The 17,920-nt window shown below is 38.2% G+C and overlaps 1 protein-coding gene across 1 annotated transcript; it reads right to left on the minus strand.

Moving 5' to 3' along the window:
• Positions 1-14,857: 14,857 nt before the first annotated feature.
• LOC131000645 (germin-like protein subfamily 1 member 11) lies at positions 14,858-17,263 on the minus strand. The gene is made up of 4 exons (XM_057926662.1): positions 16,984-17,263; positions 16,362-16,878; positions 15,654-15,710; positions 14,858-15,564 (listed from the first exon to the last, which is right to left on the minus strand). Exons 1-3 carry the CDS (start codon positions 17,099-17,101, stop codon positions 15,662-15,664), a joined length of 684 nt encoding a protein of 227 aa, XP_057782645.1. The 5' UTR covers positions 17,102-17,263; the 3' UTR covers positions 14,858-15,564; positions 15,654-15,661.
• Between the last annotated feature and the right edge of the window lie 657 nt (positions 17,264-17,920).

The following is a 17,920-nucleotide window of genomic DNA, read 5'->3' on the forward strand; positions in this document are numbered from 1 at the left end:
AAATTCTATTTTTTATCAAATACTTTGACATTTGTTCAATTTTCCCATTATTTTTTTTTCGATGACCGGAAAAATGATATAGCAGTGATCTGGATTTAATTTTACACGTAACATTGACGTGGAATATATATATATATATATATATATATATATATATTTTAAATTTAGGAACTAGGGTTTCAATGTTTACACTGAACGTAGAGTTTCATTTGCCAGAATGACGTGTGCCAGCGAGCCACGTTAGCACCACGTCGATTCAGATTTGAGGGGGAAAAAAACCGTGGGGAAAATTGAACAAATGTCAAAGTATTTGAAAAAAAATGGAATTTTTAAAGATCGTCGGGCAAAGTTCGTGATATTATATGCAATTAACCCTAAATTTAGAGAAAGCTTGACCTAGTATTTTTTTTTGATAAATTAATAGTATTAAAAGGTAAATTATTTCTAATTGTTAATGAAAACTATTTAGAATGTTAAAATACGTGATAGGTTTTTTTTTTTTTTTTTTGAGGTTTTTTATAAAAGAAAAAGTAAAAAAATCCCTTGAGAGCACAAAACGCAGACTAAGGGCACGAAACTCGAAAAGAGATCGTTAAACAAAGAAACCTGAAGACACTAACGATCCCATAAATCAGGATAGTCGTCCATCTCATCTGACCAACGTCTATGAACTATATTATTCATTGCATTCATGCTATCACTATTGCTATAATCAACCACAAAGTTCCTCGGCTTGTAGCCCATATCCTCCGCATTCCTGAGGCGACCTTTTATGCTACCTTCTGGAACTGCTTGCATCGGCTCACTTCCCATGCCATTTCCCGTGACCTTTGGGCGGCCACGTCCCCGCTTGGTCGTCTTGTCCGAGAGTAATTGCATTCCTTGACTAACCTGCTCCTCTAACCGACTAATGCGACTAGTAATATTGTCCGGGCCAAGAGTTGACAAATCCTTGTTACCTTCATGCGAAACACCCCCGCTTTTGTCCAAAGTTTGGTCACGTTCGAGAGCAACAGTTGTGTCGTCAATAAGCGGTGTGTTCAAACCCGTGCCATCCGGAGCCTCCATCTCCAAAGTTTCCTCCACATCCGAGTCCTCCTCGTTAATGACCAAGTCACTATCTTTAATCACATCTTTATCCCCCTGAATCGGAACCAGTATTTTGTCCAACAAATCCGGCTCAGATAAATGAACCCCGAAAGACGGTCCAGAAATAGGATCCACGCCCGTTTCCAAACAATTCTCCGCATTATTCTCCAAGTCCAGAGCCTGAAATGCATTTCGCGTCTCGACAGCCTCTTTCTGAAGAACCGGAACAACAATTTGTTTTTTTACCGCCTGTTCGGCGACCTTTGACCAAGCCGCAGCAGGTTTAGCATGAGCAACCTGCTGTTGCTTCTTCAAAGGGGCAGCCTCCTGCTGCCCAAACTCTGACTGCGCCGGGTTTGCAGCCTGTTCGTTCGAGGTAATCGCCGCCTGCCAATGCGGCCCATTGTGAACTTGCGTAAGCTTCGCCTTGTCATTCACAGTGTCATTCTGCTCACCCATCCCCCCAAACTTCGACTTGCGGCATCTATCGGGGGAGTGTCCCGTAATCTTGCAACGACCACAATAAAGAGGGAGATTTTCGAAAACAAACTCAATATGAAAAGAAAAATCCTCCATATCAATAAGAAGAGTATTAGGAAGAGGGTGAGACATATCTATTTCAACAAGAATACGGGCGAAATGTCCAAAATCTCTACCTGCCGAAGCACCATCGATCTTTAGAGGATGGCCCAAGTAACGTCCAATTCCAGAGAGAACTTGTAGATTCCAATACTCGATAGGAAGATAATGAATTCGAACCCAAACATTCGCCAAGGGAGAGTTTTCTTTGAACGGATCAAAGTTGCGAGTCCACTCTCGGAGCCGAAGAAGACCCTTTGACAGCTCCCAGATCACCTTCGCCTTTGCCGTAGCTTTATCAGTCACTGTAGTAAAACGGAGCGTGTAAAATCCCTTTCCCAGCGGAATCAGTTGCCAGTCAGAATTTATACCCCAAATCTGTTGAAGTTCCGACTTCAACTCCATAGTTGAACGTGGCTTATCGCCTTTCCCCAACAGTAGTCGTCCTGTTAGTGCATGCTCAAAAGCTTGGACCTCCTTTAAATATAAAGCCTTAGGAATTTTGAGAGAGAATTGATCTCCTTCTTTCGTTGGACGCAAATCATGAAAAACATGAGCAGCTAAATCTTGCCGTTTAACAGGTCGCTTAACAGTAGCACTAGCATAAGAAATCCTAGCGTTATCTGCCACGCTAGGATTTACAGAATTCCTATCAACTGCCGTGCAATCGGCAACACAAGGATTTGTGGCCGATGTCTTCCCAGTGGCATCCTGGGCCTCAGTAGTCTTCACCTCGCTGTTACCAACCGTGGCAGATATAGACCGAGCGGAAGAATATCGAGCTTGAGGGTGTTCAAAATTCGCAGAAACAGAGGGAAGATTTAGGAATCCCTTATCCTGATTTTCGGCCGACGAGGTGGCCCGAGCAGCCGAATGAGTCATCGAATAAAATGTTGGAAATATGGAAAATATATATGTGGGAGAATTAATTAATTTGGAGGGATTGATTGGATGGATGACTTTATATTAAAGGTAATAGTGTTTGGAAATGTGGACGTGTGTGTTAGGAAAAGCAAGGAAATATTTTATTTCTCCACTAATCACTTTTTCTTCACATCACAAATTGAAATGATACAATACATATTTATAGTGTACAATGTCGGTTATTTCTTCAATGACCGACTTAACTTATGGTTTAAAATAGTCTCTAGAATTTTCTTCTAATTTCCTTCACTTAGTAGGTTTTTCTAGAATACTCTATATTTTTCTTTTTCTTTCTTTTATTTTATTTGATTCTAGTTTGTTCTTTTTAATTCTAGATACTTCTTATACAAATTAATATTTTCTAAAATCAAGTTTATATTTCAACATCCCCCCTTAAACTTGATTTATCATTCCGAGCAAACTTCTGAACTTGATAAAGTCTTCGTATTTGAGCGGCTTTGTGAAGATGTCGGCGATTTGATCTTGTGATTTCACATATTCCACTTGAACCTTCTTCTTCTCAATGCATTCTCTGATGTAGTGGAAGCGAGTGTCAATATGCTTACTTCGATTATGAAACACCGGATTCTTTGAGAGCGCGATTGCTGACTTATTATCCACGCAAATCGTTGTTGGCTCATTTTGTGGCCATCCGAGCTCTTCTAGTAAACTTCGTAGCCAAACTGCATGGCAAACACTGGATGTAGCAGCCACATATTCAGCTTCACATGTTGACAGCGTGACTAGGGGTTGCTTCTTCGACATCCAGGTGAAAGCAGTATCTCCCATGAAAAATACGAAACCGCTTGTACTCTTGCGATCGTCATTGTCTCCGGCCCAATCACTATCACTATACCCGACAAGATTATATTGATTAGTACTTGAGTAGAATAGGCCGTAGTTGAGCGTACCTTTGAGGTAGCGAAGAATTCTCTTTGCCGCCTTAAAATGCGTAGTGGTTGGATTCTCCATATAGCGACTCACGAGTCCTGTCGCATAAAGAATGTCCGGCCTTGTGCAAGTTAAGTACCGTAAACTTCCAACCAAGCTCTTAAACAATGTCGGGTCCACCTTTTCTCCTCCATCATTCTTGGATAATTTTATCCCGCATTCCACTGGCGTGTTGATTGCTTTGCAGCCCTCCATCTTGAACTTCTTGAGGATTTCCTTGGCATATCTTTCTTGTGTGATGAAGATCCCATCTTCGAGTTGCTTGACTTCCACGCCGAGGTAGTACGCCATCAGCCCAATGTCTGTCATCTCAAACTCCTTTGACATGGCTTTCTTGAACTCCTCAATCATCTTTGGATTATTTCCTGTGAAAATCAAATCATCTACATACAAGCACACAATTAAGACATCTCCTCCATTGGCTTTCACGTAGAGAGCATGCTCGTGAGGGCATTTGGTGAAACCATTCTCCTCCAAGTACTTATCGATCCTGCTATTCCATGCCCTTGGTGCTTGCTTTAGTCCGTATAGGGCCTTCTTTAACTTCAAGACTTTATCTTCTTGCCCTTTCACCTCGTAGCCCATTGGCTGCTTGATATAGACTTCTTTGTCTATATACCCATTCAAGAAGGCTGACTTGACATCCATTTGATAAATCTTCCATCTATTTTGGGCTGCAAGAGAGAGTATTAGTCTGATAGTTTCTAAGCGAGCGACAGGAGCAAATACCTCATCATAATCAATTCCAGCTCTTTGACTATATCCTTTCACGACGAGCCTCGCTTTATATCTTTCCACTTCACCCTTGGAATTCTTCTTAATTTTATACACCCACTTGACTCCGATAGCCTTGTGCCCTTTCGGTAGTGTCACGAGCTCCCACGTATCATTCTTCTTTATGGCCTTGATCTCTTCATCCATCGCGACTCGCCAATTTTCACTATCTGCTGCTTCTTCAAAGCTAACAGGTTCACAGTCAGCAAATAGGCAAAATAAGGTAAGATCTTCTAACCTTTCAGTATCCTCATATATCTCGCCCAAACTCCTTGCTCGTGGTGTGGCTCTTTCATTTAAGAAAGATGGTGGCGAGTCTTCAGTGACTGGCACTGGTGAAGCTGGTGGAGTCACTGGCTCTTGTTGGACTTCTCCAATTTGCTCTTCTGCACTTTGTTCTTCTAACTGTGGGATGTAGGTGAAGTCACCGTTGGAGTTGAAATCCCATACTCCTTCTTCGTCGAACTCGACGTCTCGACTTATCACTGTTTTCTTGGTATTTGGATTATATAACTTATAGCCTTTAGAGTTAGAGTCGTACCCGATAAAGATGAATGCTTCGCTTTTATCGTCGAGCTTCTTCCTTTTCTCATCTGGTACATGCACGTAGGCTTTGCTTCCAAATACCTTTAGGTGGGAAATTCCTGGCTTTCTCCCGCTCCAGGCTTCTTGTGGAGTCATTCCCCACACGCTCCTTGTCGGCGATCGGTTGGATAGGTACACCGCGCACGCCACTGCTTCGGCCCAAAACTCGTTAGGCAGATTCTTCGTCTTTAGCATGCTCCTCGCCATCTCCATAATTGTTCTGTTTTTTCTTTCCGCCACTCCATTTTGTTGGGGGGATCTCGGAACTGTCAGGGGCCGTCGAATTCCATTTGCTTCGCAAAATCCTAGAAACTCCCTTGACGTGAATTCTCCGCCTCGATCGGACCTCAGGGCCTTGATTTGTCGTCCGCTCTCCTTCTCGACGGCAGCTTTGAATTTCTTGAATGCATTAAATACTTCCGACTTCTGCTTCAAGAAATATACCCACGTTTTTCTAGAAAAATCATCAATGAATAGCAGAAAATAATTATTTTTACCCAGGGAGCTTGGATTTATTGGCCCACACACGTTAGCATGAATCAACTCCAGTGGCTTTTGAGCTCTTGAGCTTGACTCCTTTGGAAACGGCTTTCTGAACTGCTTCCCGAGTAGACAACCTTCGCAGAGTTGATCGGGATGTTTGATGGATGGTAGGCCTCTCACCATCTCTTTCTTTGATAGCAACTCCAAGCCGCCAAAATTTAAGTGCCCAAACCGTAGATGCCACAACCAAGACTTATCTTGGTAACACGCTTTCAGGCATTTTGCCATGTCATTTCGAATATTCAATAAGAACATTCTATTTTTAGACATTGGCACCTTGGCAATAAGATTATTTTTGCCATCTCTTATTGAAAGGTTATAATCTCTCATGTGAATATCATAACCTTTCTCTAAGAGTTGTCCCAAACTCAAGATATTATTTTTCATATTGGGCACGTAATAAACGTTGGAAATAAATTCATGATTTCCATTCTTCAAGCGGATTAAAATTTTTCATTTTCCTTTAACTGGAATTTTAGATTCATCACCAAAGGAGACGTTGCCACTTACCGACTCATCGAGCTCCACAAACATATTTCTTTTCCCGCACATGTGATTGCTAGCACCAGTGTCGAGGTACCACGTGTCATCTTGTCTTCCAGCTTCTCCTTTATATGCCAGAAGCACACTACCAATATCTTGATTTGTACTTTCGGCGTAATTGGCCTTCTCTTCAATCCTTACTTTTTCACTTCTGCACTCGGAAGCATAGTGCCCAAATTTATGGCAATTATAACACTTTATCGAAGATTTATCGTACCTCGACTGCGGGTTGCTCCTCCCCCGACCACTTGTAAACTCATTTCTTTCACCACTGTTGACGAAGCTTCCTCGTCCTCGTCCACGTCCACGTCCACGGCCTCTGCCTCGATCTTGTCCTTGGCCACGTCCTCTCCCGAATTGTCCATGGCTGTTGCTCGAATCTTCTTCTTTCTCTTTTGGGCTTACTCGCAACTTTAAAAGTTGCTCTGAAATTTCTTGCTTCTTCTTTTGCTTCTCCTCATATGCTTGCAACGACCCCAACAAGAGATCGATTGTCATCTCCTCCAAATTTTTAGTTTCTTCGATCGTCACCACAATGTGCTCAAACTTTGGGGTTAGTGACCGTAATATTTTCTCCATAATTCTTACATCCTCCAATTTTTCACCATTTCTTTTCATTTGATTAGAAACCGCCAAGACTCTTGAAAAATAATCCGAAATTGATTCGGACTCTTTCATATGCAAAGACTCAAACTCTCCTCTTAAAGTTTGAAGTCGTACCTTTTTTACTTGCTCCGCTCCTTTGCACGCGTTCTGGAGCTTCTCCCATGCTTCTTTGGCGGTGCTCGCGTTTGAGATTTTCTCGAAATCGTCGTCCCCCAGCGCTTGATAAATGAGACAGAGAGCTTTCTTATCTCTCTTTCTCGCATCTCGCAATCTATCCTTTTGTTGTTGGGATAGTGCGGCCTCATCCTGCGGCTCTTCGTAGCCGTTCTCCACGATCTCCCAAACGTCGTGGGCTCCCAATAGCGCCTTCATCTTGATGCTCCAATTGTCGAAGTTGCTCTTGTTGAGCATGGGGACTTGAAACGATTGTAAATTCGCCATACCACAAGTAGAATCTTGTGGCTCTGATACCACTTTGTTGGAAATATGGAAAATATATATGTGGGAGAATTAATTAATTTGGAGGGATTGATTGGATGGATGACTTTATATTAAAGGTAATAGTGTTTGGAAATGTGGACGTGTGTGTTAGGAAAAGCAAGGAAATATTTTATTTCTCCACTAATCACTTTTTCTTCACATCACAAATTGAAATGATACAATACATATTTATAGTGTACAATGTCGGTTATTTCTTCAATGACCGACTTAACTTATGGTTTAAAATAGTCTCTAGAATTTTCTTCTAATTTCCTTCACTTAGTAGGTTTTTCTAGAATACTCTATATTTTTCTTTTTCTTTCTTTTATTTTATTTGATTCTAGTTTGTTCTTTTTAATTCTAGATACTTCTTATACAAATTAATATTTTCTAAAATCAAGTTTATATTTCAACATAAAAGCTTGAGGGAGGAGTTCTTGAAGCTCCCTTATCATGAGCTCCGGCCGGCGAGGTAGTCATTGGACTGCCGGAGCAGCAGTACGAGGTTCCAGTCCGGTGGCGGCTAGGGAGGTCCGAGACAGGTGGACGGCCGGACCGGTGGGTTCGCCGCGCTGCTGCTGCTGGTCTGCCTGCACCGGTCGCCGCGCTGCTGCTGCTGGATCTGCACCGGTCGCCGCGCCCGCGCTGCTGCTGCTGCTGGATCGTGAGCGGGACGACGCTGCAGCAAGCTGGAGGACGACGCCGCGCTGCTGGTCTGCCTGTGTTGCTGCTGGGAGGAAGGCACCTGGGCAGCGAGCACTTTGCTGTGCTTCACCGGTTGAGGGAAGCGGCGCCGGCTCCGGTGGGAGTCGGTCAAAAATATCGGCCCCTCCAAGAAAAAGTCGCCAGCTTTTAAGCATGCGCTGCCAGTTTTTCCAAAAGTGAATAGAGACTTTGGTTAGTCTCACCGTGATAGGTTCTATATTATAAATTTATAATATTACAAATTTATTCACAGTATGAAATCAGGAAATTTATTCAAATTATAATTTACTACATAAAATTATTTCGACTTTAATTAGCATAATGAAATCAGGAAATTTAGTCTAATAATTATATAAATTACTACATAAAATTAATTCGAGACTTGATTCAGAATCATAGCGTATTATCCAATTAACGTATATTAGCGCGTAACCTGTCGAAATTCGATGGAAAATTATTTTAAATTATTATTTAAATTATACGATACTCTCTCCATCCTTCAAAATTATGCATACCTTTCTTTTTTGGTACGACCCTCAAAATTATACATATCCTATTTTTAGACACTACTCCACATATAATTCTTACAATTTTACCCTTTTAACTTATACTATATATTTACTCATAATCTATTACAAACTTCCATGCATAATTTTGAGGGACGGAGGAGTATTATTTTTGTATAAATAATTATTTATATATAAATTATTTTTAAATTTATTTAATTTAAGGTAATATAGTTGAAATTATATTAATCTGAATCATATTCCTCAATTAAATGTTAACCTTTTGTTAGAATAATAAATATTATTTTTATATAAATTTTTATTTAATACTCCCCCCGTCCATGAAAGAACTTCATATCTTTCTCTTTTGGGACGCCCACAAAAAAATTTCCTATCTATTTTTGGACTATGCCCCACCACTTATAATTACTTATTTTTCACTTTTTCACAACTCCCAATATCAATTATAACACTTCTTCACCACTCTCAATGCACTCAACAACCTTTTCTCTACTCTCAATACACTCAACAACCTTTTTCTTAAAACCCGTGCCACTCCCTCCTAGGAAGTTCTTTTATGGACGGAGGGAGTAATATTTTGAAAAAAAATCAATATTGAAGATTTTATTTCATCTGAGCATCATCTCATCTAAACCACCCTGTAAGATCATATCATCATCTAAAGCCCGGAACACGAAATCTAATGTTTGAACACCAAACTTTTGAGCATTATCTCGTCTAGACCTTAAAATACAAAAAAATAAATTTTTATGCGTCAATTTTTTTAACATCACAATCTGGAGGTTTAAAAATCAAATTTGACTAGTGAGATTGTATGATTTGGAGCTTCTAATATCATAACTAACTTGTAAACATCATTTTGTATGGAACTTGAAAAAATCTTGGCAAATTAACTTTTATGCATTATTAGCTTCAAATATTAATTATAATTGGGTTCCAAGAATCATCTCGTTTGGAGTTTGAAAGAACAAATTTAACTTGTGAGTATCATCATTTAATTGGGTTTTGAGAATCATCTCGCTTGTAGCAATTCAAATTGTATTAGTCTCAATCATTCCACCAATTAAATATAGATTTTTAATTCGGAGAGCAAGAGCTTCTTCTTGTATAAGTTTTATTTTAGTGAAGCCGTATATTAAAAAAAAAACAATGTGAAATGAGGTGATTTATATGAATTCTTCACTCGATTGAGATTATTATAAATTTAATACATAATTAAAGATTTCTAATGTATTTTAACATCATATCCTCTATTGTTCTTTATCTAAATTCTTCATTTATGCATTACTAATTTAATAATAATAATTATTATTATTATTATTATTATTATTATTATTATTATTATTATTATTATTATTATTATTATTATTATTATTATTATTATTATTATTAACGAAACTGAAACAAATAAAGTTTTTAGATATGAAAAATATATTTTTCTTCCCTATACAAATAAAATGTACGGATATATTTTATAAAAAATAAAATTTTAATTATTTTGATAGACATAAAATAAGATTTTGTTTTAAAGTAATCAAGTTATAGAATTTGTGCCTTATTATTCAAACATGTAAATCAATGACCGAACCCGTTTATAATTTACATACACGTGCATGTCTCAATTCAAACTCAATTTAAAATTGATTTTATTGAAAATTAAGAAGATAAATACTCCCTCCGTCCCACTAGACTTGGCACACTTGCCTTTTTTGTTTGTCCCACTAGAATTGGCACTTTCCTAAAATAGTATGTGGTCCCTACTTTCTCTACTCACATAAAATAAGTGGACCCTACCTACTTTACACTCTTAACCCTTTATTCTTAATCTCCGTGCCCAACTCAAAAGTGACAAGTCTAGTGGGACGGAGGGAGTATTATATATATATATAAATTCATACAGTATACTCCCTCCGTCCCTGAAATGGCTTTCTCTTTGGGGACGGCACGAGTTTTAATAAAAAGTTGTAAAGTGTATTGATAATGGAGAAAAAGTGATATAATTATTATTGAAAGTTGTGAAAAGTGTTATAATTAGTATTGAGAGTGGTGAAAAGTGAAAAGTAAGAATAAATAAAGTATTATTAGTGGTGGGGTAGGTTTCCAAAAATGGAAAAAAAGAAAGAGGAAGTTATTTGGGGGACGTCCCAAAATGGAAAAAGAGGAAGTTATTTTAGGGACGGAGGGAGTAATATATTTCAACATATACATATAATATATACGCTTTTGAGAAATATAAAATTAATAACAAATACTCCCTCCGTCCTTGAAATAAGTTCCTCTTTTTCCTTTTTGGGACGTCCCCCAAATAAGTTCCTTTTTTCTTTCTTTCTATTTTTGGACAACTACCCCACTACTAATAATACTTTATTTATTCTTACTTTTCACTTTTTCACCACTCCTAACACTAATTATAACACTTTTTTCACATTTTCACCACTCCCAATACTAATTATAACATATTTTTCTCCACTATTTTTCCTTAAAACCCGTGTCATCCCCAAAGAGGAACTTATTTTGGGGACGGAGGGAATATACATCTAATCACTAACATTCAATTAAAATAATTTATTGAATATAAATTATAACTTTTTTTTTGTCAGACATGTAAATCTAATTTTTATTGAAGGAAAATAAATAATAAAATTTATTAATTTAGATTATATGTAAGTCATTATTATTATTATTATTATTATTATTATTATTATTATTATTATTATTATTATTATTATTATTATTATTATTATTATTGTTGTTGTTGTTGTTGTATTTATTAAGATTAATTTTTATCGATATAAAATAAATAATAAAATTTATTAATTTAGATTATATGTAAGTTAATATTATATATATATATACATTTATTATTAATTATATTTATTAAGATTAATGAATCTTTATATGGAAATGTAATAGTTAATTAATTAATAAATGATGAAGATTATATATGGTAAATTATTGAAATGGAACAATTCTAAGCATGCCACATAGGTTAATCCTATTATAAAGAAGATGCAGTGGCGGATGGGGGGCTGAAGCTCGGCCCCTTCCAGATTTTGAGTTCTGTTTTTTGTTTTTCAATTATTATTATTGTTATATACTCCCTCCGTCCCACGAATCTTGAGTCACTTTTTCTTTTCTGTCGTCCCACGAATCTTGAGTCATTTTCTTATATGGCAAAAAAATTCTCATTTATTCACCTTTTCACTTTTTCACCTACCACACTTAACACACTAAATACTATTTTCTTAATTCTCGTGTCGAAAAGAATTGACACGAGATTCGCGTGACGGAGGGAGTATATATAAGAATATGGGAGAGAGAACATAATACAATGTTTTAATAATCATATATAGCATAATTATCCACGCTAATTAATTTGTTAACATTTATGTCATATTAGTTTGTTAAATTTGTACTCCCTCCATCCCAATGAAAGCAGTGCGTATTTCTTTTTTAGCCGTCCCAACAAAAGTGGTGCATTTCCATTTTTGGTAATAATTTTACACCACAAATAATGTGACCCCACACACATTTACACACTTTTACACTACAATCTTTTACACTCCCTTTACTTGGGATTACCCACGTTCATAGTCAAACAAAAGAGAGTGCAGTTTGATTACTTAAGGGAGAGGGTTTGCAAGAAATTTAGCTCTTGGAAGAATAAATTCTTTTCCTACGGGGGGAAAGAGGTGCTTATAAAATCGATCATCCAAGCTATGCCAACGTATACCATGAGCTGTTTTAGGGTGCCTGCTGCGGTTTGTAGTGATATTGAAAGAGAGTGCTGTAATTTCTGGTGGGGCAATGAGGGAGATAGGAAGTTGATGCACTGGTCTTCTTGGAAGAATCTCTGCGCCCCAAAATCTAAAGGTGGAGTGGGCTTCCGACGTCTTGAGGCTTTTAATAGGGCGCTTCTTGCGAAGCAGGCGTGGAGATTGATTAAATTCCCGGACTCCCTTGTGGCTAGACTGTTCAAAGAAAGATACTACAGATATGGAGATATGTTGGATGCTGTACCACCTTGTAATGCATCTTTTACCTGGAGATCGATTTGTTGGGGAGGGGGCTTGTTACGGAAGGGGATAAGGTGGAGAATTGGGAACGGAACTGGGGTTAGAGCTTTTGTAGATCCTTGGATTCCAATGGAGGGGGAAGGAGGACGGGGTTTGGGAGTAGATAGCGAGGGAGTGATGGTGGCTGATTTCTTGCGAGATGATGGGGGCTGGAATAAAACAAAACTTGAGTTAAGCTTTCTTCCTCATGAAGTAGCAGCTGTTCTTAGTTTAGACCGGGAGAGCAGGAAGGAGGAGGACGTGCGGTTCTGGCGCTATGATGAAAAATGAAGGTATACAGTGAAGTCGGGGTACCTAATGGAGACGGGTTTCTATGATGGACACGGCTCGACAACTTCCTCGGCAACCAAACGGTGGTGGAGTCATATTTGGAATTCAAATGTTCCGCCCAAGGTGAGGGTTTTTATGTGGAGAGCTACTTCTAATTTCATTCCTACTGATGAAAATCTGAAAAAAAGACATATACCTTGTTCGGGTATTTGCTCATGGTGCCGAAGAGATTGGGGGAAGGTTACACACTGCCTTATCTTTTGTGACAAGGTTAGAGAAGCTTGGAAGCAAACTGCTTGGTGGTATCTCTTGAAACATATGGAGCACCTCACGCTTGAGGACTTATGCTGGAAGATTTTGGAGAAGAAAGGAGAGGGCGAGTTTGACATTTTTTGCATGGCGTTGTGGTGGACGTGGACTTGGCTCTGTCGAGTTAAGCACGATCCAGTTTTTAGAGGTGAGCTCGAGTTGGTGGAAGGGTGCGCGACCCAGCTGTGCTCTTTCCAGGAAGCCCGGAAAAACATTCTGTCGAGGAACAGATGCCTGCCGATTGAAGGGGACCGCAAGTGGCAACCTCCACCGAATGGGATGCTCCGGCTGGATGTTGATGTTTCTGTGCATGAGGATGGAGGGGCGACTGGTGTAGGTTTCGTGGTGAGGGACGAGATGGGGAAGTTAATCGCTGCTGCAGCGCATAGGGTGGGGAGGACGGACACTATTCTCATGGGAGAGTTGCATGCTTTGATGCTCGGTATTGGATTCTGCATGGACAAAGAGTTGGGACCGCTGCTTGTGTACTCGGACTCCATGCTCGCGATACATGTTGTTAATGAGGAGTTCAAAGGTTTGGACTCTCTAAGTGATGATTTGTTCGAGGTTTTCGTTTGTGCTAAGGAGAGTATTGTTAGTGATTTTCGTCATGCTCGTAGAGAAGCCAATAGAGTGGCTCATTGTTTGGCAAATTTTGCCGCAATTTCGTCTGATGTAATGATCTGGGAGTCAAGTTTTCCGGCTTGGCTCTTGGATATTGCTGCTCGTGATCTTTAATATAATAGAGATCTTTCCCGTTCAAAAAAAAAAAAAAAAAAAATCTCGTGCCGAAAAGAAGCGGACCGTTTTTGTTGGGACGGAGGGAGTAATATTTTTTGTCCCAATTCTATTTCTTAGTTAATTTTCAATGTTGAATTTGAGTCAATATTCTAGTTAAAGTAAGATTATGAAATATTAATAATGAAAATTAGTTTATTTTTGTAAAAGATGATGCAATTTTAAAAAAAAAAACACATAGAGGTTGCATTTTAATTCTGTACATTTAATGCACTTGTTGTTGAATCAATAGAAAGAACAACTATTTATTATAATAAGTAATTGAGTTCTAATCCTACAGTTTCTTAAGATTCCACTTAGACACAAAAATGAACTGTACAAACCGCCCCCAAACCCCTATGTAGTATCGATATCTTCAAACTCCATACTTCAACAAGTTCAGCCCCTTTCAACAAATTTTAGATCTGTCCATGTTAACAGGCAAATCCCTTCTTAATACAAATAATTTTTTTTTTACTGAGCTGAGTTTTTTTATGTAATTAATTAAGGCCGCGACACCTCTATAAATAGAAGCTGCTTCCATTCTTACAACCTTTTAACAAGGTTTCTTGATAAACATGTATAATGAATTCAAAATGGCTTCAAATGCTGTTTTGCTCATCGCATTAGCCCTCTTCAATTTCATTTGCATCTCCTTTGCCTTCGAGCCTCGTCCTCTTCAAGATTTTTCTTAATTTATCCCCGTCTATATATAAGTACCATAACAGCAGCATGCGAGGACCCAGAATCTTCTTCAGCGGTCTGGATCCCGCAAACACTTCTAATCCGTACGGCGCCGGGTTGGCCGAGACACAGTGCCGGGGTTCAACCATCAAGGCCAGACATTTGTGCGTGCGGATTTGAAGCCGAATGGATATTTGCCGCCGCACACCCACCCTAGAGCGTCGGACCTCATCTATGTGGTCCAAGGTTAGGCGGAGTTGGGATTCATAACCACCTACCCAAAATACAAATATTACAATATATCCTATTAACAGGCAAATTAATCCATTCTGAATACAAATAAATATTTATTAAATATTCCATCGTAAATTCCGTTGGTGTCCGGCATGTTTTCTTCTAGTCCTAACTTTTTCTATGTAATTAAGGCCGCAATAATACAGTGTTCCAATCTTATTGTAACACATACCTCTATAAATAGAGGCTGCTTCAAGTCTTACAACCTCAAACAAGCACGCTTTCTTGATTTGCATTTAGTAACAAATAAAAAAAGTTAAGAATTCCAAATGGCTTCAATTGCTATTTTGTTCATCACATTAGCCGCTTTAATTTCATTTTCACCTCTCTTCAAGACTTCTGCGTTGCAGATCCCCCGGGAAACGGTGCACACACAACAAAAAATTAATTTTTTACCGAGGGAAATTTCCCTCAGTAAATATATAATTTCCCTCGGTAATATTGTTTACCGAGAGATCACCGATTAAAAGAGCCCGTCGTTAAATTCAATGTCGGTAAAATTATTACCTAGGGAAATTTCCCTCGGTAAATTTATCGAGGGAATTATCCCTCACTAACTTTTACGTCGGGTCAAGTGTCGGCTGAGTATTAATTTTACCGAGGGAAAATTCCCTCGGTAATTTTCGAACACTTTTATTAAAATATCGAGGAAGATTTCCCTCGGTAATTTTTGATTTTTTATGCTTTAATTTCAAAATGAAAAGGTTACCTGATAAGCAGAAGATGCAGTCCCAAAAACATAGCCCTTTAGGAAGCTTGCTCTACTTTTTATCATTATTGAATCAAGCTTTTCCAATATCATCGAGTCCACTATATATCATTATTGAATCTGCGTCTCCATAAATAATCTGCTTAGACAAAACAAATATTTAAAGAAATTCGATGGGCAGAAGTTTAAAATTACTTAAAAACCAAGCAACCTTGTGCAAGAACTGACCTCTAGATTTAGAGTATTTTGAACAAGATCAACAGTGCTCTGTAAAATCTCCCTTCCCTGCAAAAAGATACATAAGTTAGACAATAGCATGTTCATCTTCAAGCAGTTACCAATTAACAAACCTCTTACTTGTAGTGTTGGTTCTGTTATAGGGGTTTTGCATAGAAGACGGAACAACTACTACAGAATCATATGTGACATTATCTTATCATGAAAGCAGCTAAACTACGCAACAGAATACAGTTGTGAAAGACATATCTTTAGATACATACAGCTTATGGCCGGTCTCCGGGTGGAGGAGCCACTACAACTTGAGTATTATTTCAAAGAGATTTTATTATAATAGAAGATTCAAATAGACAAAATTGTTAATTAAAAAAAATATAATAGATATTATATTTTTATTTTTATTTTTATAAAAATAAAACAATATTAATTATTTTTATATTTATCAAATAAAATAATATTAATTAAGCGTACAATATACGCTCTTTTTGCTGGTAGAGGATTAGCAAATTTTACTTATATGGTGTTATATGTGGTAATTTTTAAATCTTAGTAATTAGACATTCATGTTTAACTGATCAATACAAAAGTTTGGATGCACAACCAACATCGAATAACATTTTATTTTCAAATAGAGGGAGTCGAACACAATTAATTACACAAACCCCGTAAAAGTAACATATAACGATCGATTACATATACCACTGCTTCGTCTGCAAGTCTTTGACGGTATTCTCATTCAGCTTAAACGCTGCGGCTAGATAAAGGCTATTGATGGCGGGCTTCGCTGCGAAAGCAGAGTCGGGGATATAAATAATGCGGCGATTCTGGGTGTTGAATGCCGCCAATATCACAGTCTTTGTTCTCGCCACGTTTCGCTGGATATGAAGGAGGCCGACAGGGATGATGAAAACATCACCTTTGTTCAGAACTTTGCTGTAATATTTGTATTGTGGGTACGTGGTTACGAATCCGACCTCGAGTATACCTTCCGCCACATAGATGACCTCCGAAGACGTAGGGTGAATGTGTGGCGGCAAGTATCCATTAGGCGCAAACTCCGCACGTCCCAATGTCAGGCCAAGAGTGTTGAACCCCGGCACCGTGTTTGCCGAGGCTAGGACGAAGGCGACGCCGTACGCATTAAAGGGTCCCGGCCGATCAAGACCGCTCAAAAAGAAGTCGTTGGCGGTGACTGCTTTTGGGTCCTTGCATGTTGCTGAAAAATATATTATCATGTTATCATTCTTATGTAATAATTTAGCAGTAAACGATCGAGGAGACCCTAGCAAAATAATTAAACATAGGAATGAAGAATGTGTACCGTTTCCCGGGGGATCTGCAACGCAGAAATCTTGAAGAGGACGAGGGTCGAAGGCGAAGGAGATGCAAATGAAATTCAAGAGGGCTAATGTGATTAATAAAATAGCATTTGAAGCCATTTGGAATTCTTACTCAATGCAAATCGAGAAAGAATTAATTGCTTGTTTTAGGTCGTAAGAGTGGGAGCAACCTGTTTTTATTGAGGTGGCCGAATGCTGTGTTGTTTGCCTTAATTAGTTTCTTACAAAAATTAGAAGAAAATGCGAAAGGTATAAATTGTACTCTCAAATTAATTAGTTAATTATATCCAAAAGCTCAGCTAATTAAATTTGCCAACCCTATATATTCTACCATGTATTATGAAGAAAAAAAGTAACAGATTGTAATAGAACTTATTACGCGTGCGTTGGCTTAATAGGAGCATCCGCATTGGTGTTACATGATAGCTTACTTTATGAGGGGGGACCACATGGTGTAAAGAAGCTGCATTGGTGTTATATGATAGCCTACATGATTTTTTTAGTTTTGATTTTTCTATTTTTCATTTAAGTTTAATTTCATAAATTTAAATCACACAATTTACTTCAAATTTAAATTGCATTAATTTTGAAATCCTAAAAATTACATAAAACTTAATAAAATAAAAAACAAATCCTACAAAAAATATTAAAATAAATAAATAAATAAATTCGAACGCTCAAATTTGCACGTAAATCGAGGCAGTCAAAGCTGCCTTCAAATTCAAAATTCAAAATTCAAATATTTGATTTTTTTTAAAAGGCGCGTGTAAAACACGCGCCTATTTTCAACGGTCGATCGGGCTACACGATAGAACGTGTAGCCCTCATGTAAAGTGAGGGTTGCATCGGCTTACACGATAGCAGTCTTACACGAGTAGGCCGCTATCGTGCAAGCGATGCGGATGCTCTAAGTGATTA

The sequence above is a fragment of the Salvia miltiorrhiza genome, chromosome 1 (assembly GCF_028751815.1).
Source record: "Salvia miltiorrhiza cultivar Shanhuang (shh) chromosome 1, IMPLAD_Smil_shh, whole genome shotgun sequence".
Lineage (NCBI taxonomy): Eukaryota > Viridiplantae > Streptophyta > Magnoliopsida > Lamiales > Lamiaceae > Salvia > Salvia miltiorrhiza.